This window comes from Simochromis diagramma, unplaced genomic scaffold, assembly GCF_900408965.1.
Source record: "Simochromis diagramma unplaced genomic scaffold, fSimDia1.1 OVJJ01000676.1, whole genome shotgun sequence".
Lineage (NCBI taxonomy): Eukaryota > Metazoa > Chordata > Actinopteri > Cichliformes > Cichlidae > Simochromis > Simochromis diagramma.
Window position 1 is genome coordinate 2,079,482 of NW_024387466.1, and position 24,175 is coordinate 2,103,656.

General features: G+C 37.8%; 1 protein-coding gene across 3 annotated transcripts in view; it reads right to left on the reverse strand.

Annotated features, from left to right (window-relative positions):
* pcdh1a (protocadherin 1a) overlaps positions 1–23,940 on the reverse strand; it is a 112,205-nt gene extending 88,265 nt beyond the window's left edge. The window contains exons 1-2 of one of the 3 annotated variants that reach the window (XM_040014629.1): positions 23,928–23,940; positions 7,144–7,669 (exon numbers count right to left, since the gene is read on the reverse strand). Coding sequence is in view for 1 of the 3 variants with exons in the window: in XM_040014627.1 (XP_039870561.1) it covers positions 3,027–3,039 (13 nt within the window). In the remaining 2 variants the exon portion in view is untranslated. Of the gene's footprint in view, positions 1–3,026; positions 3,896–7,143; positions 8,685–23,927 lie in introns of those variants that run through there. The other 2 variants (XM_040014628.1, XM_040014627.1) reach the window with 2 other exon arrangements.
* Between the last annotated feature and the right edge of the window lie 235 nt (positions 23,941–24,175).

Below are 24,175 nucleotides of genomic sequence, written 5' to 3' on the forward strand. Positions count from 1 at the left end.
TGGTTTGAAATCCACGCTCAAGAATACACCCTTACGAGCGAAGATTTTGTCTGCTGAGAGAAATGAAATATTTGACCAATTTGTTTACCCAAGAGGGGTCTGACAATGAACACTTGCATACTAAAGGTCATAGAGTCAAATTTCTTTCTCATGCCAATTATGCAACTTCGCTACTATCATCACATCCAGCTTCCACCTGACATTGCACAATGCAGATATTTCCACACTCCATTGCCACTGGCTAGCTCAAACACTGTAATTATTATGTTTGATTTTGAACCTTTCAACTCTACAATTATGACCCATTATTTTAGTGTCTTCTTTGATCTTTACTCCCTCTAGCAAAAGACTTCTGTTTTTTTTTTTCATGCTGCAATGATTTTAGAGTATAATTATTTCCCCTCTCTCTCTTTCTTTCTTTCTGTGTGAGTGTATATGCATGTGTGTGTGTTTGAGTCCTATTGGTAATTGAAATAGGAGCAATCATTGGGGTTAAGTATCAAGGTCTCATGCTCTGGAAAACTTCATCGTGAAAACAGTTTAAAAAAATTGTGTGTGTGCTGAATCCGTGAGTGTCCACTTACTAATCAAGTAGAGTTCATTTCAGTGCATCCGATTTTATTGTGCTATGTTTGTGTTACTAATGCAAAACTTCAATATGCTGATCAATACCAGCTTTAATGACTCGGGTTATAATTAGACAACAGCAGTCCATGTCACAGTCACTGTCTCTTCAATACTGCACTGTTTTACAGCATTTCTTTATTTTCACAGGCTTTTAAAGAAAGTTACAGCGAAAACAAAATGCTACTTCTAGTTTAAAAAGTTATGTAGAAGTAAATCATTATGTTAATCCAAACACAGGTGAATAGTTCCAATTATTTCCACAATAGTTTTTCAACTGAAACAGAAAAGAACACAGGTGCTCAGTCTAGTGTGGGTCTATGTCGTCGGTTAGGGATTAGGAAAAGAACAAGAGGAATCAATGCTTCCCTAGTCAGTGTGGGTGAGAGCTGATAGAAATATACATACACGACAGCAAATGGAGTTATTTAAAATGCAACTGCATGCCGCAATGTTCCATACAGGAGTAAGGTAAATGAGTATTAAGCTAGACAGCAAAACACAAATATACAGAAATTCAATGAAAAATCCAATTCCTTTGGAATACATTAAAATTGAAAGTGCTAGTTATTGATGCACTAATTGCTCAAAAATCAATGTCTCCCTTTTTACATTTGTGAGGAGAACCTGTAGTCAATGTGGCATAAACAGTGATTGCGCTTTCTCCAGTTCATGTTTGCAGTATAAAAAGGCAGGAAGAAGCAAAAACGCAATCAGCAGATACACTTTTCTTATACCCAAGACTGACATTAACAGCATCCCATGGGATATAATTTTAAGGGGAATTATAAATCACACTGTAAATGTTTCATACTGCTGCCTACCATTCCATTAAACACATGCTTTCAACAAGATATGTGAACTTATGAGGTGTGCATGTATGTATTGCTTCAATTAAATTGGTATTTGGAGAATTCAGTAAAAATTACTTTAGCTTACTTGATATGTGCATCATCTTTTTTTTTCATTTCTATTTTAAAATTCACTGTTAAATTTCAAAGTTTTCAAATGTATTATACAATGTGGCATCTAAAAATGGCATACCGTAGCTGATTTTATAATGGTTTGGTTGTAACTGCTCCCCTGATATTATAGCCACTTCTGCAATGAATAGCCATGCTTTGATAGTGACATGATTGTTATGGTTGATGACACTCATGACTTAATGTTTTCCAGTTGGCCTCATGCCTGTCTTCCAGATGGCACCATGCCTGACAGTCTAGTGAATTAGTGTCCTTTTTTTCTTTGTTTACATTTACATTAAAATTCATGTTGTTCGTAAAATATGCGTTTTGCTATCACTCAGTGAGAATCTCTGCTGAATATCATTGACACCACGCCTTTGGGTTTTATCTCACATTCCTCAGCTTTCGCACAAATATTTTATCAAAAGCTTGACAGTGCCAGATTTCCTTTTCTCATCTCAAAGTGCTCTGAGGTGGTGGCAAAGGGAAACAGGAGATTTTTCCCTACTGGAGGATGTGAAACTTCTTGGACTACTGGATGTCTCACTGAAATTTACTACCTGAGCAGCAAAATTGATAAATTAGAAGTGCTGAACACAACTAGGAGTGACATTCCCTGCATCTCAGCTCTTTTTCTCCAAAAAACTTAGTTATCATCTGTCATCCCAGATGGTAGACCCACAAGACTACAAGCTGATTCAGGCAGATCGCGATACATAATTCAGCAGAAAATCAAAGGGAGGAACAAGAGGTTAGTTCTCTCAGAGTGATAAAATGTTTTTGTCATAGTTGAGTCCTGTTGAACTGCTCAAAAAATCAAATACTTTTCTTAGTCATTTCCAAAATTAAGATTTTAGCTTCCTTAATGAATGAAATCAGCTATAAAAATGCCAGCTCTGGAAGAAAAATACTGAACTGGATCAGACATTGCAAGACTGCAATATTGAGAAAGTGCTAGGCTGAGAAAATGAAATCTTTTTGGTTATTAAAATTCACCCTGTCAACAACCAAGTATTGTGGCAGCACTGCTGTAATAAACTAAAAAAGAATCACTGAATATAAACTTTTTTTCATTTGTCGTCTGAACAACCAATTATAACTCTAAATTATGTTTTGCTAGCTGCTCCACGGGTCAACTTTGACATTGCTTGCTTGGGTAACTCCAACTGTAGTACAACTTGTGTAAGTCCAGGAGGCAGAACTGTAGAGACTGTGTATGGCCTAGGTGACTCTAATTCCCTTGAGCACTGTTTGTTGGAAAATACACCGTGTTCAAATAGACAATCCAATTAGCATACTGAGCCAGAGACCTTATGAAGGTGATCCAGAGCAACACATATTCTTAGGGAAAAAAACAAAATCCTTCCAAATACAATCAAGGCATCCACTGTTTGACTGAGGAGGGAACTTTAAGTCTACCAGTGAAGCAGCACTCACCACAAAACCTCATGCTGTGATCACGCAATGGTCCAGATGGTTGCTATGTTGAAAAAACTGAAAAATGAATGCTGAAGGCAGCCTGTACCACAGTATGGAAGTGGACTTTCAAAGAGAGCCTCAAACTGCCCGATGGGTCTAGTGTCTGTTGTTTGTTTTGTGTAGATATTTAACTTTGCAACAGAAAACGCAGTCGAGGCAAAACTGCTTAGCAGTAGAGTTTAAGAGCCCAAGGTTTATCTGGATTGACCTGCCACACAGCAAGAACTCTGCCTGGCCAAACCTTAGCTTATTAAGACCATCAGGAGTGCCAACTGTAAGTACAAGTCCAGACAAATGAGTCGATGTTTTATGACTTATGTTCAGTTTGGCCATCATTACACAGACTCACAATTTGCTGGAGAAGCTCACCCAAGCATACTTTTTCACCTGTCAACGATCTCTATAGATAAGAGTGTCTCTAAGAGGGGAAGAAAAGTGGTTCTCACTCATGCCCACTTTCACACCTGGGAGGTTGTTGTCACTTATGTTCAAGTTTTACTGAAATGTAGTGTAGAGGTGTAGAGGTTGCTATTTGACTACACAACTCCTTGACCTGAAGGCAAAAAAACAAACCTTGAAAAAAGTGTCTGGTAAAGTACTGTGGTACTTTTTGCTGCATTATTTTTATAAAGAAAAAGAAACAAATAGAACCATTAAATGTGAAATTGTGTTATGTGCTAAATTTAGTTTGTCTTTTCTACAACCATAGACCTTTGTAATAATTAAAAGAAATGACCATTTCTTATTTGCCAGAAAAAAACATGCAAAAGGTGCTGTGGGAAAATATGCTGTTTTGATTTGAATTTCAGCAATATATTCAGAACAATACTGTTGTCTCCTAACAATATATCTTCCATCATTATCCTTCTGATGTCTGCGTATCATAGATTGAAGAAGTAATAATCATTGATGCGCTTCACCATGTTCTAAAATAAATGAATAGATAAAAATGCAGGACTCCTCCACTCCACCGCTGCAATGTTTTGTTCTTCATTGAGGAGAAGGTGAAAAACTTCACAGGCAGCTAAAACATCAGTCAAACTACGAGGTCTGATTGAGCCTCACACTGAGCCCTCACACAGTGCACAACCCAGTTGACCCATCTGTTCAAGAGAACTTTTCAACTTCTGCGTGTCTACAATCAAAGTGCCAGCCTAGGTTGTGTCAGGTTATGCTGCGGTTCCCAAGGAAACAAGTCCCTGCCTCGCTAAGGCTGTGGTTGCTGAACCCAGTCATAACAATGACCTCTGAAAAATTGGTACCATCCAAGCCTATATGACAGATCCAGTCCTGAATCAACTGGAGAGAAGTGCAGAGATATCTTTACCACTGTTTACTGCTATAAAAAAATGGTGCTACAATTTTCATTCTGAGGACACACACAAACTATATGTTTGTTTGTATATATATATATATATATATATATATATATACATATACACACAAACAAACACAGAGAAAGAGAGACAAATGAGAGACAGAGATAGAATTAGCACTACTTTATTTACTGTAAGTAACTCTGATAAATATAGGGAAGGAAATACAAGTAGGAGGGTGAAGTTTGATTAAACAGAAATAATTGGTAAGATAAATGCTAATAAAAAAGTTAATGCAGTACTTCAGCTAACAATAACATTGTATAAAATATGGAGTGATTATGTTGTTTTTCATTTTTGTAATTGAAAAATAAATAACACATCTTTTACGTGTCAGTATGTAACAATTTATTGCAAAGCAAAAGTAATTTGCATTGTTTGTGAAAGATTTAGAACAATGTTTGGCTTAAAATGAAATTATTTTAAAAAATGATAAAGGAGTTTGTGCCTGATTATGTAAGTGTTGGTATTATACGTTTAAAAAAAAAGGTAGTTATAAAAATGAAGAACAATATAATTGTGCTGCGGAGCATGTGCGCCTGCTCTGGTTGCCATGGAGACAGACTATCTTCTGACTGAGTCAACTCAGAGACTGACTGGGTGACATTTGCTCTTTAAGTTGGCCGCTCCACAGGTCCAGCAGAAATGACTCACATGCAGAATTAACTGAGGCATAATAGTAAATTACTCATAAGAAAAAAGGTTAGAGTTGTGCCGGGAAGAAAAAAAATCATCAGAGGAATTAAATAGGCTATTTTGTAGTAGTTGCTTGTTTTGCAGCAACTGATAAAAGCAGGGCCTGAATTTTCACCTGTTACATGCTGGGACTCAGGTTCATGAATTTGTGCTGTACAATGCTGTTCTGTGCTCCTTCCTGCTTTGCCAGAGTGTGGAAAGATAACAGATGATTTAATGATTTTCTCAACTGATGTGATTTGATGTATTGGCTGACTCTGCGCCTTTAGCTAGTATAACAGGTAAAATCCATTACCCTCCCACCGGCATGATTTATGATAGGTAGTATCACAGCTATGGGTCTCTCCTTACACTGCTGATCTACCAATGGAATTTACTGCCAAATGTAAGGCTGCACTCTTATACTGACTGCAAACTGTGGATTTCGGTAATGAGAAAGCAACAGCCTTTGGTTGGAAACACTTTCTAAAGGCGTGAGCACTGGAATTATCCATATGCATGCTGAAACACAGAACACTCTTGTGTCACTCCTGTCACAAAGAAGTAAAATTTAAAAAAAAGAAATACACTGAGATCAAAAAGGCCACATTCCAATATTAAAAGGTTCTTTATATAAAGATATAAAGAAACTGGCAGGTCGTATAATTTGGATTCCTCACTGCTCTGTGTAACATGATTAAAACAGAGTTTAATTTCCTTATAGGGGTTATTGTACTGCTTTTGTGCAGTAAAGGTTCACTCCCTCAAGCTCAAATACCTGCTGGAGAAGTCAGAAAAAAATCCTTTTGTGCCCTTTCCACAATTTGATCCGTTTACCACACACTTACCCTTCCTTCAGCAACCCCATTACATGGCACATTGCATGTTATTGTACAATATTCAGAGGAAAGTTCCCTACTGGTAATAATTCAAAAATAAAATAGGCAGAGGAAATTAGCCTTACAGTCTATTCTTATGTGAGATAGATAGATAGATAGATAGATAGATAGATAGATAGATAGATAGATAGATAGATAGATAGATAGAAGTTTCATTCACTGAATGATTTAGATAATAACATTTAACAGGTTCATGTCTTACAGACAGTTTCTCAGATCTGGGCTACAAGTAGGTTACAGGCCTGTTTGATCTATTCTGTTATGACGGCCTTGTAGCCTAAAGTATGTGTGGGAACTTAGACCGACATCATTACGTAGAGCAGACTATTAAAATGTGCCTGGTGGTCGGCGGAGTGGCGAGAAACAACACCCCAGACTCTCACTGGAGAGCACAGGAGATTACCCGTGCGGACGATCTGATCAAAGATTTCACCCCCCAATTATAAGCACGAATCTCTCCATAGAAAAACTGTAAAACACTTATGAACACGACAGGCTGCAGGAGAAGTCCGAATTGTTTGCAAGAAATTGTTCAGAGTAAACAACGCCAAATCAAGATGCACGAATAAAGGCAATTAGTATGATGTTTGCAGCTAGTATGGGATAAATGGCGAAAGAAGGATGATACAAATGGTTCACATTTTCTGCTTCACAGAATCATAATGGTGCAATAAAATGCAATTAGCCGATCGCCGGTACAGATCAGCTTGAAAAGCGCACGCACTCATATTGTCGCTGAAGTGCAATGATATGCAGAGTTAATGACTTAATACCAACCCCGACGCAGGCTGGAACTCGTGTCTACTCGGATAGGTTTTAATTAAAATGCATCGTCTAATTTATCATGCAGCGGATCCTTATTGCGGGTGGCACATCTAGCCTTTGTACCGCCTATCAACCTGTAACACCGAACAGCCAGCTGTTTTGTGCTCTGTGTGTGTCTATTATAAAGTGCAACTTGTTGTATAAACGATCTGTTTGAGCCACGGCCTGTGTTAAGCGACAACACTTCAGACAAGTCCGAAATGCATTCCTATAAACTTCATTGGCATTGCATCATGAATCACGCACAGTGGCCACCGGTCAAATCAACTTTCTTGATTATTTCTGCAGTAATTTCAGTACCTGAGCCAGAGACTTTTTACGTGAGCGCTTGTCGCGTAGCCAATTCTTCCCGCGGCTGATATGTCCAGCGGTGCTCCCAGAGGCAGGTGTCTAACCCTCAAACCTCCGTCACAGTGCTGAGATCAAAAATCACTTCAGCAGCCACAAAATCCATAGACAGTACTCAGAACTTTCCGCATGAAAATTCAGAATCCTTCGTTCACCGCCGTCCGACAGTGTGAAGAACAGAGACAGTTTTCAGTCCGTGAGAATATGCGGCTGTAACTTATGAGCAATTATATTGTATAGACTGTTTTATGATAGAGATGGGAAACCAAGAATCTCATTCCATAAAGATGCCCTACTGTGTGCCATTTTCAATCCTCAGTAACTGATCCTTGGAAAGATTTGCACTCGCTGTCGCATCCCTTTGGTCCAAGTTTCTCCAGCCCTGATCTAAGTAGCTTAGAGCGCACTCTAAGGACGCACTGGATGTCTAAAACACAGCAAAAGAAATGTCATTTTCGCAACGTGCAAAAAGAAACCGCTAACCGGTCCTAAACAAGAAGCCCATCTGAAGCATTTCCAGACAGCAAGTGGTGAGATACAGTGGGTACGTTAGTTGCTCCCCTAGCTCCCTCTCTCTTTTCTCTCTCTACTCATCAGAGCGTGGGAGGAGGTGGGGCTCCCATCCACCGCAGCACACAGCAACTTCATACTCTACAATATGCCAAGGCTGCCTACCAGGAAATTATGTGATGCCTACAGTTTAAGAGGATCTTATTAAACTGGGTCAGCTCAAACAGGGGGATGCACCTTATTAAATAAGCTTATCAAGAAATCACTCCGCTTGCCTTGCACTATTTTAATTCGTGTCAGTCTTTCCTTTCCCCTCAAAACTGCTCACTAATCGCACAACGTGTCCAAAATTGATGTAACAGGTAGCCAGTGCCGGCGGTTTACTTGTTGATATGCATTACATGTAGCAAAATGAGCGGCCTAAAATGGAAGCTGTTTGGCCACTATTTATTCATTTGGCGCCACCCTCAGGCGGTTATGATAGGGAAGAAGAGAAGCAGCACAGGCTATATCTGCTGAGGAAACTGTTAATAATGCTTGATGTAGGAGTAATATGCGCTACACTGTCTTGTTCTTGGAGACAATGACTATCAACTGCACGTGAAACAAACTGTGCTGTTGGTGTACAATGGAATAAACTAGTAATGTGTGGCATCATCTGTTAAAACTGCAGCAGTGTAATTAAAAAAAACAATGCTTTTGCTCAGGGCTATAAATCAGCATGGCTCAGCAGGGAGAGAAATTCATCCCACGCCACAGTTACTCTCTTCCTTTCTTCCTGAACACTGATGCCAGTGATCATAACTGCTTAGGCATAAAGCAATGGACCAGGAGTAATGAGTCAAATGCAGGGTTTTGTCACAAAGGAAAGCCTTAAGCAATGTCCTCCGGAGAAAACTTGATTTCCTATCTTCCCAAGCTATTCAGAAGCAAGAGTTTATCAGAGTGTTTCCAGTCTGTGATCCTTTACTCCTCCCCCATCTCTCATTAGCTGCAAACACACAGCTGTTGGGTTACCTCTCCAGGGCTCCCATTAAGGGCTGCCACTCAGGCTTACAGTGTCCCTGAGCCAATCATATTAGAGCTCCCGCCCACGCATCGCCACCGCTATGCTGCTTTTCAACAGCCATACTAATAACATTTAAGTAATTTCACAGGTGGCCCAGAAGGCGCCTGAGAACACTGCAAGGTAGCCTACAAAATGAAAGGGTAAATGTTGGAGGAGAAGAAATAAACATTTTATGCATACAAATGAAAATCAATTACAAAATAATTAGGCGATTATGAGTCAGTGTTCCAACAAAGTGACCAACCCACTTGAGCAAAATCATTATATTTCATTATGTGTTAAAGAATCATTTTTGTTATTTGGTTGTTTGCTGATCTTTTCCTGTCTAATTAAATAGACAATTGGAAATTGAAGGCAGTGTTTCAAGACAGTTAAAGTGAAACAACTGATTACATGTATGGTGACCAGAGATGGGCAGTAACGCGTTACAAGTAACGCATTACTGTAATCTGATTACTTTTTTCAAGTTACGAGTAAAGTAAGGGATTACTATTGCAAAAACGGTAATTAGATTACCGTTACTTTCCCGTAGTAACGCTGCGTTACTGCGTTACTAAAACCGTGATTTTTTTGCGAGAATGTCTCATGACAGTGACGTAAGCAAGTGCGCCGTTAGTGACAACAGCTGTGTGCAGATCAACAATGGATCACATATCGATTGTGGGAGAGAGTATGAGCGTGCAGCGTTTAAAGCGTGGAAGTACTGACCTTACTTTGAGTTTGATTCCATAAAAAGTGACAAAAACATTAGCCATCGTGCGTGGGAAGAAAACTTCTTTTTACAGCGAAAAAAACCCCTAAACTTCCGAGCAAGCACCGAGTGCGCAAGTAATGGGAAACTCACAGAGAAACTCGTGGATTCTTCCACTGACCGCGGCACACTGTAACAGCCACTATGGTGTGGTGTCCCTTTAAGACACCCAAGTCGAGGGTTGATGGTGTCATCAGTTTGTGCCACTGCTCTGCTCTCGCTCTCTGTGATTGTGTGGACATGTGCTTGCACGCTAGTGCATGAGGAGGGACGGATTTTATGTTTTACCTCTCCAGACACCTTTGTTTGCAACGTTATGGGTTGTACGAACACTGTGCACTATGTTTGTTAAGCTGCAGCCGTTCAACCGGGCTTATATGGTTGATGAAGAGAAGGTATATTAAAGAACACACTGTGGAATTCCCAACGCCAGCGTGAGTGTGTATTCTTTTGGCTACCCTGCTAAGTGTTTTGCCGCCTCCTCTCAACCACTAAACGCAACCCGACGTTACAACACCTGCACCAGGGTAAACCTCCACCTACTCCACTCCTGCTTTACAGGTGAAAATAAAGCAACAGGACCGCTGAGTCTTTGACTTTATTTATTTTCTGCTGTGTTTTACTTGCATCTATTTGAAAGACTGAGTGTAAACACAAAAAATATTTTATTTTATGTGCTGGAATGTGTAGAAAATAGGTTTAAATGTTAAACTAATTTATTCAAGTCAGAGAATGTTGTATATAATTAAATTTTTGCTTGATGCATAAAGTTAAAAGATTAAAACTAATAAAACAAGTTAAAAAAAGAGACTTTTCCATTTGATTACATTTTGTATGATGGATTATGTAGAAAAAGTAGAATTGGGCTGAAAGATCTATCGCTTTATCACCTCTTCAGGTTGTAAATCGTGTTTCTAAAAAGTAACTAAGTAACTAAGTAATTAATTACTTTTGAAAATAAGTAATCAGTAAAGTAACGGGATTACTTTTTTGGGGAAGTAATCAGTAATTAGTTACTGATTACTTTTTTCAAGTAACTTGACCAACACTGATGGTGACCTTGTTAAAGCTTCACTCAAAACGATTTTATGAGGATATCTGGCATTCATATTCATGCTTTTATTTAACCAGAGAGCTGAGACAGACCAAGGCCATGATTTAACATTTCTATTGTCTATTTCAGGTATAACTGGTTCAGTGTAGCCTAAAACACTGCATTTGATGTCTTTATTAGCCAGTTTAAAGAGCGCAGGCAGGTTTGATTCCCATTCTCTTTTTCCTGGTGGCCATATTATGATGTGAGGAAAAAACGAGGACAAGGGAAGGGTAATAGGTGCATCAGAAGAAAGGCAGATTATGCCATCAAATTTCCCAAAAGGGCCTGCCCACCATGCACAATCTAGCCAGCACATTGTCTGTGGCCAGCACCCTGAATACTACAGTCTCATACTTGGCTTTATCTGATTTATTTCAAAGCTGACCTAGTCCAGCCAGCACATTCAGCAAACATCAATTAAGAACTTGGCAAGTACTCCAGAAAATATGTTTTCAGGACCCATTTCCAATTACGTCAACTGATGCTGAAAAACTTGGAAGCTTTTGTAAGCTTGAATACTCTTAGGCAGACGGAATGTTAGAATTCTAAGCTTGTGGTTTGTTTGCTCTCACAAGCACACAGCAACACAGCATGTGGATGTGATCTGTATACATTTACATCTATTCTCTTATCATAAACCACACCTGGAGCACCGTCCCTCCTCCCACAAACACATACTTTCAGAGGAGGCATACACAGAGAAACGACAAATACAGACTCAACAACATGAAGAAGCAAGGTGGCACACACGCAACAGAAATGGACATCAAAAGCAGAAAAAATGAGGTGAAAATGCTGTCAGTATATACTTTGAAGAGCAAATCCATACTGAATGATAATGGGCAAAAAAAAAAAAAAAAAAAACTTTTCCCACAATGTTCTCTATAGATACAAATGTTCAAAGTTGGGGAAACTCTTGTCACATCCCAGTCAGTTTTTCCTTTTGACAGATGATTGAGCAGACACGCTGTGCCATCACAGGGTGTGGCCAGACATACTACAAGATTTAAGCCCATAGGCATCAGTGCAGCAGTAGTTCTCTGCCATATGTGATCTGGAGCGACTTTACTCTCTAAATGTCACTGCAATAAAAATAAAGTGAGATATGTCAGCTGTGGGGAAGAGCATCCTTTATCTTTCTTATATTTCTTTTCTTTTCCTTTTCCTTCTTGTGCTGACTCAGTTGAAGAATATGATGCATTCAAATATTTAGAAAATCTACTTGTGGAGCCAAAGCATATGGGTCAACTGACAGATAGAGGGAGCACTGATGCGAAGAGAAAAAATTCACTGTTCTTTAGCCATTCAGCCCAGAGAGACAGACAAGCAACAAACTTATAAGGCAAGATTTGACCAAAAAAAATGTAAATCTGATTTGTTTAAAGATGTATAGTTTCTGATTTTTGTTGAATAGATTCATAATTTTATAGAAATAAGAGATAAATGTTAAAACAATTCTGCAGTAATGCTAGAGGGATGTCTTAAGAATATTTACCCTCAAGTAATAGATACTTGGTTTCAACAATAAAATGGTGAAAAAGCTAAAAGTAATGAATAAATAGCAAAATTGATCAATTGAAGCAGGTGTCTAATAAAATGAATATATAAGAAAAAATGGTAAATGATTATGCTGATGGATGAAAAAAAAGTTGACACAATAATTAGTCATGGAGAAATGGTTAAAATGTTAAATTGCAATAAATATGTCACTGAATATCAAAATGAATAAATAAATCAAAAATAATTTACATGAACATATTTTCATTTGTTGAAGGTGAACTTTAAAAAATTAAATATTTTTGACTGAGATCATAAATAATTAAACACATTTTTTACTTCTGTGCACATCAGTTGTTGGAATTAAAGAAACCGTCCATCACGTCCATCAATTTGCTGTAACAGTAACAAGTTGATCATAGCAGCAACTTTATTAACCTCCCAAGTATAAAAATGTTGGGGTCTATGTTTTTGTTGTTTCTTAATATATTGCTAATCCATTACATTTCGTTCCATAATCTGGTGCAAATTATATGAAGATCCCTAGTGATGTAATTCTGCATGGTCTAATCCATTTTTTTTTTCAGTTTAGCCAAGAAAACAGTTTTAGAATATCAGAAAATATCACATATTTGATTTTGACATTACTGATTCATTACACAACTTTAAATCCCTCCTTTGTGATGAGTGAAAAGTGAGGATTATCTATAACATAATGTTCCTATATCATTGCAGACATATTAATACCTCTGCAAACACACAATACAAGCCACAGTTTGTGGTAAAACTCTAAATTTGATGTTTTTCATGTCAATAGGAAAGACAGCTCAAAAAATGAAATAAATAAAAGAAACAATATTAGTCACGTCAGGTGGAAATGATCTAACAAGTAAAATGTGGTAATGGACAGCTGATTTCCTAATGGCAGACAGGCATCAGAAGAGACTTAAAAGATGTGTGTTTATAAAGCTGTCAGCACCACATGAACAACTCACCGTCACTCCTGTCAAGATTTACCTTGGTGTCTGAGTGTGTGGTAGGCGTTGGGTGTGGGAGAGAGAGTGTTTTTGTGTATGTGTGCACTTAAGATCTGCAGTTAAAAAGACTGAACAATTTAGCAGTAATATTTCCACCAGCAGCTCCTGATTCTGTTCTGTTGTCGCTACATATAATGTATAATTCCTTTTTTTTCCCCCACACAGTGACATACATGAAACCAGCGAGGAGCTTAGCATTAACACGGGCGCTATATATTCTTGAAGGGAGATACAGAGATTGTCAGCTCAGTGACAAAGCCAAAGCATCGGTAAAAAGTCAAGACTGGCTGCAGTCATTGGTTAAGGCTTTGCTTATTCTTGTGAATTTATTCCTTTTGTACAAAGTCTGACCCTCACCTCACCTTTGTAGAATACCACAGACAGTATATGTTGGTAGAAAAATAACATGCAGACTATGCTGCTAGGTTTTATTCAGTGAGGAGACTCTACAGTTAGAGAAGACACTTGGACTTATGTTTAGACCCATGTGGTTTGGTTAATTAACAGAAAGAGCTCTCTTGCAAGCAGAGTATTGAGAGGCAGGAAGATCCATATAACCCGTCCCATGTGTAAATGAAATGTATGAAAACAAGGTGCTATGGAAATAGCACTTTCATTTTCACCAGACTGGACTCAAAACAACCAACGAATGGGGAGATGTTTTAAAATTAATTAACACTTTAGTGAATATGATGAGTATATAGCACTGTGGGAGTGAGTAATCCTGTTACTGTCATGAAAGCATGTCTTCATGTCTTATCCTAAGGCTTTCTTATCATATTGAGTAGGCTACATTTATTCCATGTGCTATATGGATGTCACTCTTCCTCTTATTGGAGCATGCTTGTTAGCTTTGTGTTTAGGAATTCCAAGAGCTAGAGCAGTTTGCATTTCTTCTTCGTGTTCATTGTTTTTGTTTGCTACTGGGTTTGGATTATATTCACATGATTAAAAAAAGCAGCAAAAATAACACTTCTGATAGAGAAACAGTAGGCTTTAAACATCCCTCCAGTCATTTGTCACACGGCACAGTTCCTAACCCTAAACCATCTACAGAAACTGGGAAAGAGATAGTGAGATTAAATTAAGCTACTTAGCATTTTGATTTTTGTTTTTTTTTAAATAAAGATTCAAATTATGTAGAAAATCGTAAATAAAGACTGTCAATTTGAATTGGTGCGCAAATGGTATCATTCATTTACTTACGTTTTACAATCTAAATCAGAGACCAACAAGCTGGACTTAAGATAAAGTTATTTTGCCTTCAAACCTAGTTAGTCATAGAGGTCTAACATGGATGAAATAAATACAAGAAGCTAGGCAGTGCTGTTACTACTAATAAAACAACACAATAGAAGATGCAGGTTGGTATTTAGTTAGTCTGCTTTAACCTGTTGGCACGGCTGCAGAAGAGAAATCTGAGGAAAAAATGCTTGTAAAAAAAAACTTATTGCAAAAATACTTCCTGCATTTTGATTTGGGTATTCATTATCTCCCTTTAACATTTTAAATTAGCTGTTCATTTTGAATTCCTATTCCTTTTGCCAGTTGGTTCAAACATTAGAGTGAGGCACTTAAGCAAATTAGACTATGATCACATACACGTATTATCATGTATGGCTCTTGGGGATCATTTTTGTGTATTTTCACATGGAAAAAGATCCATAACCCTTAAATAAATAGTGTACTATATTTTGAGGGATAAAAGAATTAAATGTCTTAACACAAAATAAAATACTGAAAATCTGTAAAACTTCCAAAAGGTCCAAAACATAAAACTTTAAATATAAATATAATATAAATTGGAAATACTGTATGTGGGAGTTACACTGAGAAAGACAGTAGACTATATTGTTGTTTTGATTATGTGATGTTGGTAAAATGGTGTCTAAATTCCACATTTTGATACTGGTCAAAATCAAAGTTTTTTTGTTATCATGCCTAAAATGTGAAAGTCTACTTAACAAACACCATATTTGCAACAAACATGAGATAAAAAGACAGTAGTGTTTGTGTGTACCTGACTACTAACACTGTTGCTCACCTTGTCATACAATATTCTTCCATATGATGGTAGATGGGCTGTTTCCTTAGAAACAGACACATTTAGACCTAAGTTACCAATGAAATCAACTGAACCATTTACTGATGAATTTGTTTTGTGTTGTTTTTTGCCTTTGTTTTTTTAAATGCTACAGCCACTAATTTCCTCAAGCGGTGGTAGATGTTGGCTGAAATAATCTTTAGAATGAATTATTAGAACATATCAGAACTCGCACACACAACTTTATTTAAAGGCGCTTCATTCATTTTATCCTGACATTACTTTTCTAGTTTTAAAAAAATCCAACTTGATATTGCTTTTGCCATCATAACAAAATACTTCCCCCCCCAATAACTGAAGTTAATTTTACTAGTTGTGCAAAGTGTTTGTTGTTGACTATACAGTAGTCCATTGAAGCAAAGCTAAGCCTGTTCCAGCTGAGCTACCACTGCCTGAAAACAAAAGTAAACGTGCAACCTAGTTAATGTTTTTGAAATAGCATCATATTTAACTTCAAGAGTAACACATTAATTTGAAAAGCACATTACTGAAGCATTTTTTTAGACTGTAAAATCCAATATAGTCGGTAAAACATCATTTACTAAGCTTTATATACTCAGTTATTTATTTTTATTAGCAATTATATGACTGCATCACAATTGTAAAAATAACTCAAAAACACTAAATGAATCGCAACAGTTTCTAAATTCCTCATCAGTGGTTGAGTAGCTTCAGTTTATGTCTAGACACATCTCAAGGTTTTTAACAGGTGTTCAAGAGTTCAATGTCTAAATGTTTTTCATAAATGAGTAAATTCTAGTTACTGAAAATGCTAAAAAGAAAAACACTCTTTAAACTGTCTGACATGAAATGACCCAACAAGTTAATTTTTTTAACAGGTTTATGACAGTAACATAGACCAAGACATTTACTGCTTGACACAATAACGTATGTAGTCAAATTTCTTTGCCACAATCACCGTCTTGATACAGATACTGTTTTCTTCTACAAGAGACAGGATGCTATATTTGATTTGGGGTTTTATAAAATATTTGTTGTATTTTATCCAAAACCTGTAAATTGGGCTGATCATGTATTTATTTATTTATTTTTTTCGTAATATTAACAGTTGCAACAGTTGTAATATTTTTGAGCTGCAAAATTAATGAAACCATGAACTCTTCTCTCTACAGCAAAGTGCTGAAGAACAATGCCCTGGCATCAGATCATGTCCTGAAGCTAAAGAGTAATCAGCTTATGGAGCAAGACAACAACTCAAAACACACCAATAAGTCCACTTTTGAATCCTTCAAAAAAAAATTAAAAGAAGGTTTTGGGGTGGCAAAGTCAAAGTCTGGACTCAAATTTGATTAAATGCTTTAAGATACACTTCATATGTTGTCTTCATATGTTTTTCTGTAAAATCTGCTCTATCTCAAAAGAAAACAGCACAGGTTAGTTGTGGTTAAATTATCAGTGCTTAATTAGGGGACCTAATGCAGTCATGTGAACAAGTATAAGTAAAATATCTACTGTCCTCATCAGCTGTAGTTCTTCAGTTGCAATGTGATACTCCACCAAGACACAGCAGAAGTTTACTTTCAAGTCCTTCTGCCAAGAAGGCGCTCTAACATGTGGTAAATGTTGTGAAAGGGTCTATTTTAAACCCAGACCATAATGTTTTCCTACAACTAAGCAAGCATTTTTGTATGTGCCTAAACCTTTACAATCAACACCTAAAAACAAAACAAGAAATTCATAAGTAAACCTGAAAACTATAAATCAACAATCTAAAGATAAGGATGAAGAAAGGGAGAAAGGGATACATTTGACTATGCTGCCAGTACAGGTTTAAAAAGCAAACTTTGTTGCATTTCAGTCTGCAAGCACTAGTGTTGTTGTGTGAGTCATGTCCATTTCGGCTATGCTGTCATTTAGGAATGAGAGAATGTCCAAAAAAGAGAAAAATAAGATAATCCTCATCTTTAAAGTGCTGAGAATGAAAGAAATAATAATATGATAAAACATAAGTGTCTATAAAAATCTCATGGGTCAATGAACAAAAGCCTTGGCATGCTATATTGGATCAGCAGTGGTGAAACAATTGTAAAGGAAGAAATAATAAAAAAATAGTGTTTGCATTCATTTTTTTTTTATGTGAGGCAATGTGGCATATAAAGAAGACACACAAATCCAGTGTGTTAAAGTCTTCACTATGCTGGTAATAAAGTAGAAAATGATGATAAGAGATCAGGCCAGTAAAACACACATTGTGGACTGAAAGGGCATTTTTGGTTGAAATATTCAGCAAACACCATCTATATATGAATACCTACTGGCTGAAAATGAAAGAAATGTTTCTTGCTTTATTGTGCATCCAAATAGCTTCTTGAAAAATACAGAGACTAGAGGCTGCCAATATAATACTGTGGGGAAAAGACTGTAGCAAAACATCTGGCCTCCAGTTTTTAATTAGAATTACAATTGGGATTTCTATCATTTTACATACTGTACTGGGGCATTTCTTTTCCTTGAGGAATACTTGACAACATGATATGAAATCAAATATAAAGCATTTGTTTCAAGTGGGATGCCATTTATTTAGGAAATAATGCTAGTTTAGCATTAATATTATACTGTGAAGAATTTTCTAGAACAGAAATTCTAAAAATAGTCATATGCAGTAACAGAATTTGCAAAGATTGGAGTATTAGACTAGTAGATGTTATAAGTGGCTTGGTTTTGTGAGCCTGCTGTATGTTTTGAGTAACAGCTGCTATCTTCCACCCCGCTGGGGTGGAGCTGGAGTTTCTCTCTCCACCTCTGATCACCTGCAAGCCATCAAACCCGTTCAAAATTACCAGCGCGGCCATTAGTCTTTGCGAGATTATCAGATCACCAGCCTGGTAAACAACCCAGCTAAGACACTTAGTCAAATTGCAAAAAGTACAAATTAGTCAAAGTACAAATTGCAAATTAACAGATTTCTCCTTGTTTCCAGTGTCATTTGGATGAGTGATGAAACGTTTCTCCTACTGAAAACATTAAGTCCAGACGAACAGAATCAACCTTTTGGGATTTACTTACCTGGATGACTGAGCAGGCACCAAGACATACCTTGCTAAATTTGACAGTGTAATCTGATCTAAACCTATGGACTCACCAAACCTGGTCAAAAGAGCCGTGGATAAGCGGGAGCCTTTTTGTGGGAATACATGCCCGCCCTTCAATTCCTTGGTTCCCAACATAAACTCACAACTCAGTGACTAGACCATGTAACCCAGTTAATTGAATAAAGTGTGTCAAAGTTAGTAAGTTTTTTCCCTTCGCACTGCCCCGTCTCTTCCACTGGAGCTTCAGAGGGAGCAGCATCACTGGCTGTTTTTGTGATGCCGTTCTTCCTCCACTTGAGCCATTTTCGGGAGAGGTCGGTTGCTGTGGATGGTTTCTGCTCTTGTGCTCTTTGGCTTTTGTGTGCTCCCCTCTCTCTTTCTGAAATGATGGTTCTAAGGTTTCTTTTGTGATCGGTTATTTGTAAAGCGTTAATGCGGGCAGAGGCTTACCTGCTATCCAGAACAGTTGCTGCTTGTTCTTGTGAAACATTTATTAAAGAGCTTAAGGGACATTTGACCATCCTCTTAGTGATGTCATGGTGCCTGTGCATCTAGCTCTTAGGCAGAGTAACAAAAGTGCGGTGGAACACATAATTGAATCTCGCACTCTCATCACAAGTTCAGGTTGGCCAGCTAATGTGCTGGTGTGTTTCTGAACTCTTTGAATGATCATATGATAGATCAGTTAACATCCAGGGATGAGGCCTCCTCTTTCGAGGATCTCATTTCGCTCACTTTACAATTACATAATTGGCTTTGCAAGAGAAACAAGGAAAGAAACTACAGGTCAGTGCTTCCGGTCTACCATCATTGAGTTTCCGGTCCGTGCTTGCACTGACGCCCTCCACTTTTGGGCTTCCCAGCTTTGAGTATTAGTGAATTCAGGGGCAGAGCAAATTTTGCTAGATAGCAGTCTTGTCAAGTAGTTAGACATCCCTCCCTTGCCTCTTGTCTCTTGGATTTATGTAAGCAGCTTGCATGTATTTAACACGATTGCCTCATCTTTTAACTGTTGAGCCACGGGGCGATCGTGGCTCAAGAGTTGGGAGTTTGCCTTGTAATTGGAAGGTTGCCGGTTCGAGGCCCGTTGTGTCTTTGGGCAAGACACTCCACCCATTGCCTACTGGTGGTGGTCAGAGGGCCCGGTGGCGCCAGTGTCCGGCAGCCTCGCCTCTGTCAGTGCGCCCCAGGGTGGCTGTGGCTACAATGTAGCTTGCCATCACCTGTGTGTGAATGGGTGGATGACAAGTTGTGTAAAGCACTTTGGGGTCCTTAGGGACTAGAAAAGCACTATACAAATACAGGCCATTTACCATTTAAAGTTAAATGTAACTATATAGTATAAAAACTACATGATATGCAGAAAGGGTGTATTAAATTGTTCATATCATGTTCAGGTGAAGTAAGTCAATAAGATAGCAACGTTAAATCTCATGAAATCACGCATGATTTAATCTCGCGGGCTTTGGATCGTGGTTTAAAAAAGGCATCCATCTCAGTCACATCGAGCAGCCAACTCTACGTTTTTTGGTATGTCTAGATTTTTTGAATTAATATTTACCATATTTCAGCCAAATGTAGTTAAACGTCTAGAGTGTCGCCATGTAACATGCTAAAAAAGAGCCGTTAGCTTATTTGCTGTTTTATCTGTTGTCAAAGAATTGGTGCTTTTTCATTTGAATTTGTCTTTGGCACAAGAGCCGTAATATCACATTAAACCTAATTACGAGGCACTCATAACATAATTTGGTTTTCTGTGTGAATAGATTTGCCAACTGACTCTTCAGTTACATTGTGTATTTACTGCACCGTGGTGTTAGTGAGATTTTGGACATTGAACAGCTTTAGCTAATATCATCAGCGGCATTATGCTAGCTTACATCCCTACCCCTCCTGCCCTCACCTGCTGTCCTTTTGTTTTTGTTTTTTTGTTTTTTTTTTGCTGCACATTGAGAGATGACCTCTATTCTGCATTTCACCAGGAGTCAGCTGATGGATTGTGGGTTCAAGGTGTTATGGTGAGAAAGTATATTCTATTTTCGCTTAAGGTGTCTGTAACTTAATTATAATAGATTTTTTTTAATTATTAGGTGCATGCATACTCAAACAGACCACCCTATTAATACAACTGAGAAATCCAAAATCTGCCAAAGGTTTAACTTATACCTGTATGTATTGTCAGAAAGGTGATTACTGGACTCACATTAATGCACACTTGAACTAAAATGAGGTTGTAACTTGTGGGTTGTTGGGTTGCAAATCAGAAACAAACATCTTTGGATTTTTTAATTGCATAAGATCTGGAAACACAGGGTTTATTCAACAAAACATTAATGATTAACCAAGCACAGTGCCTGCTGTTATTTCAAAATAATTTTATGTCGTTTCAGATAAAATGCAGCATTCCAGTGCATCCCAACCATGCCTTTACAATTAAGGTTTCTGACGGAGCTGAGTTTCTCTCTGACAGTCTGCTGAAAGTGTTTGCAAAGTGATCGGGGGAACAGGGCACAAAGCTAAAGGATGTAGATGATGACAGTATGAACTTTAAAATTCTTTAACTACAAATTGTATATGTATTGCATTAGGTCAGTAATGCTGCATCCATTGAAACAGTCAACTATTACCTGTGAGTACTGATTCCAGGATGCCATAATTTTCATCATGCATTTACTGGCCCAATGAGAAAAATGTATCTTTTTTTTAAAAATATATGTTCTGGAAACTATATATCCATAAAGTTGATGTCAAACAGGAACTTTTGATATTGCTTTGTAGATGCTGGTGTTGCATGTTGACTGGTTTAAAAAGTCAAGAGTTTTTGTCTGGGATCATTTTCTTCTGTGCTACTGAAAAGTTCACAAATCTCTGTTTTGCTGTTGAGCTCAAATTACTTCATCAAAACATGTTTAAGTCACATTTAATCAACAAAAATTGCACAGGTTTGTTGAACACGAATAAATTGTGTTAATTTAACTCAATTGTTTAAGTTGCTGCCAAAGCAAAACATCTGTGTGCAACCAATGTCCACTATTGAATTAAGTAAATCCAACAACATATTTTTTTCAGTGTACAGCACTCTGTATCAGCCTCTGCTTTAAATGGTCAGGTAATTGCCATCATACTCAATGCTTGAACCAGTGCATTTAATAGTTTCAGGTAACCATCATGAGCATGTAAACCTGTTATCTGTTGACTGCCTCCACTTGCTAAATTTGCCAATAGATTGGGACTTTGGTTATTATTTTGGTGCCTGAAGCTACACTGTAAAAGTAATTTTGTCAGTTTAAATATTTGATTTATGAATTTATGACTGTAAATAAGCAAATTAGACTAGTTCAATTGAAAAGCAACAGCAAAAACCTTGAGTTGTGTATAAAAAATATCCTAGACTGAGTTTAGTTTCACTACTACTTCACTGCTGTAAATGGGTTCAAAGATTCTTCAGTCTTTACCTATTTTTGGGCACTCCTGTTTTTTACTATTCATTGTCAGACTACCCTAACTTGAGCTCAAGAGGGATATACTTTTTAAAATGAAGTCACAGTTTTTTCTCAAAACTTGGTTGTTCTTGCCTTTATTCACAGTAAAATGTAAAGCTTGGCAGTTACAAGTTTCCCCCCCCCCCCTTTTTTTAACTCCTTAGCTTGGACACAGAATAAAACATTCCCTTTTTCTGCCCACTGTGTCATGACCAGTGAGAACATTAAGTATGCTGTAGAACTTTTGGGTTTGTTAAAAGAACTTAGGGTTGTGAATCACACACAAACAGAGGTGAAATGAAAGATGCATTTAAAAAGTTAGTTCCTAGGTGTTTGTTTGTTTGTTTGAATTTGAAATTCCCGTAGTTATATTAATTTTTCTTCAGAGATTGTATTTCTCCACAGTGTTTATTTGTGGTATGACAATGCTGTTGATTGTTATTTCAGTGGTACAATACCAGTAAGTGGGTTGTACTAAAAATAGTTTGTTATATCATTTTATTTCCAACAGCCACACTGGCAGGTAATCAGTTGGGGGCCGAACATTGCTAGTTTCTTAGTTCTATCTGTGATTTGAGCCCTCCCTGTGTTAGTCAATGTTGTGATTAAAATTGCAGGGTAACATACGCTATGCTGAGGATTCAGGGCAACTTCTTGCAGTGAGTTTTGACAGTATCATAATTTTCAATCACCTCTACCACCAAAAAGAGAAATGTAACACTAGTTAATACAAGAAAAATGGAAGCCACTTAAAGAAACCAAGAGATACATACATTTCACCATCTGACGTACCCCATACAATATCTTTTAGGCTATACTGCAAAATTGCCAGGGGGATCCTGAAGTTGCTTATATACTTGTTTGTGTTAAAAGATTAAAGCTAGTATCCAGCTTTCCAGTGTTGGAGATGATAACTACTGCCTTACCACAAAAAAATACAAAGTTAGAGAAACTAAAATGTGGTTTGCCATGTGTGTAGTTTTATTCCCACTTTTTATCTCCAATCTAAAAACATACAGCACTCTTTTGACACACTACCATTTCTGTGCATTGCATTGTAATTGCCAAAGATATAGATATCAGCATTTACAACAAGTACAGTTCCACCTTATTTAATTAAATAAGGTGGACCTGGAAGCCCTGTGTGCTGGACTGGGAGACACATTTTCCCCTTATGTCCCACAGTCACACCATATGTCAAATGGGTTTTTTTATACCTTGGTCCAATAGGTGATGGGGAAAAATCTAGGCAACGATTTTCTGAAGGTGTAATTTATTATGCCACCTCTCAAAGTGCACAAAAGGACTATTTGTAAACAAACAAAGAAACAAAAAAGAAAAAAAATACACTATTTACAAAGTCAAATCCTCTAAACTCAGTTCTTCTATAACTCAGCCATCCAACTTATCGTGACGGCTTGACCACAAGTTACCCACAAGTAACTGTAATCGCATTTAGTCTAATGATATAGGCCTCCTTTACACATTTGCTCCTCCCACTGGGCATCTTGTCTATCCATCAGGGTATCTTTCCCCATTAGGTAGTATGTCGCCTTGCTCCACTAAAAGGGATAAAGGGTTAGCATGGTGTGTACTCGAAATGATGGATTAACTGGCAAGACACAGCGAGAAGTTTGAGATCAACCTGCACGAGGCTCCAAAAAAACAAAAGAACTGGTGTGACCAGCAGGCACAGCACCATGAATACCAGCCCGGCCAAACGTTTGGATGACCAAAAGTTTGGTCAAAAGAATGGATGACCCATCTGGCATCATCCTTACTGGGTTCCACAACAACTGGTGAGAAAAATTGCAACAGGAGGTTGAGAAGATGTTAAAGATTGGGGTGATAGAGCCTTCCCACTCAGAGTGGTGCATTCCAGTAGTAATCTTCAAAAAGGATGAGTTGCTGTGAATATGCATTGAGGATTTGTTGGAGAAGATTGGAAATGCCAGGTACATTGCCACTCTGGATTTGTGTAAGGGATACTGGCAAGTGGAAATGAAATAGTCCTCTCAAACATACACAGCCTTCCAAACACCAGCTGGACTCTCCCAATTTACTGTGCACAGGGTAACCCCCACTTTCAGGAGGGTGATGGAGCAAGTACTGCAGTGCAGGTGATCTTCTGCAATACATGGGAAGAGCACCTGGAGCACCTGTCAGAGGTCCTTGGAAGGATACCAAAGGGCGTGACTGACACTCTTCTAAATTTGAGTGTGCACAGCAGGAGACGCACTACCTTGACTAACAAGTGGGGTGACGCAAAGTGTGTCCACAGGTGGATAAGGTAGAAGCCATCCAGGAATTCCTCTTAGCTTCGTACAAAAAGGGAGTTACATTCCATTCTAGGACTGGTTGAAGATTTACCCCAGTCCCTCTTTC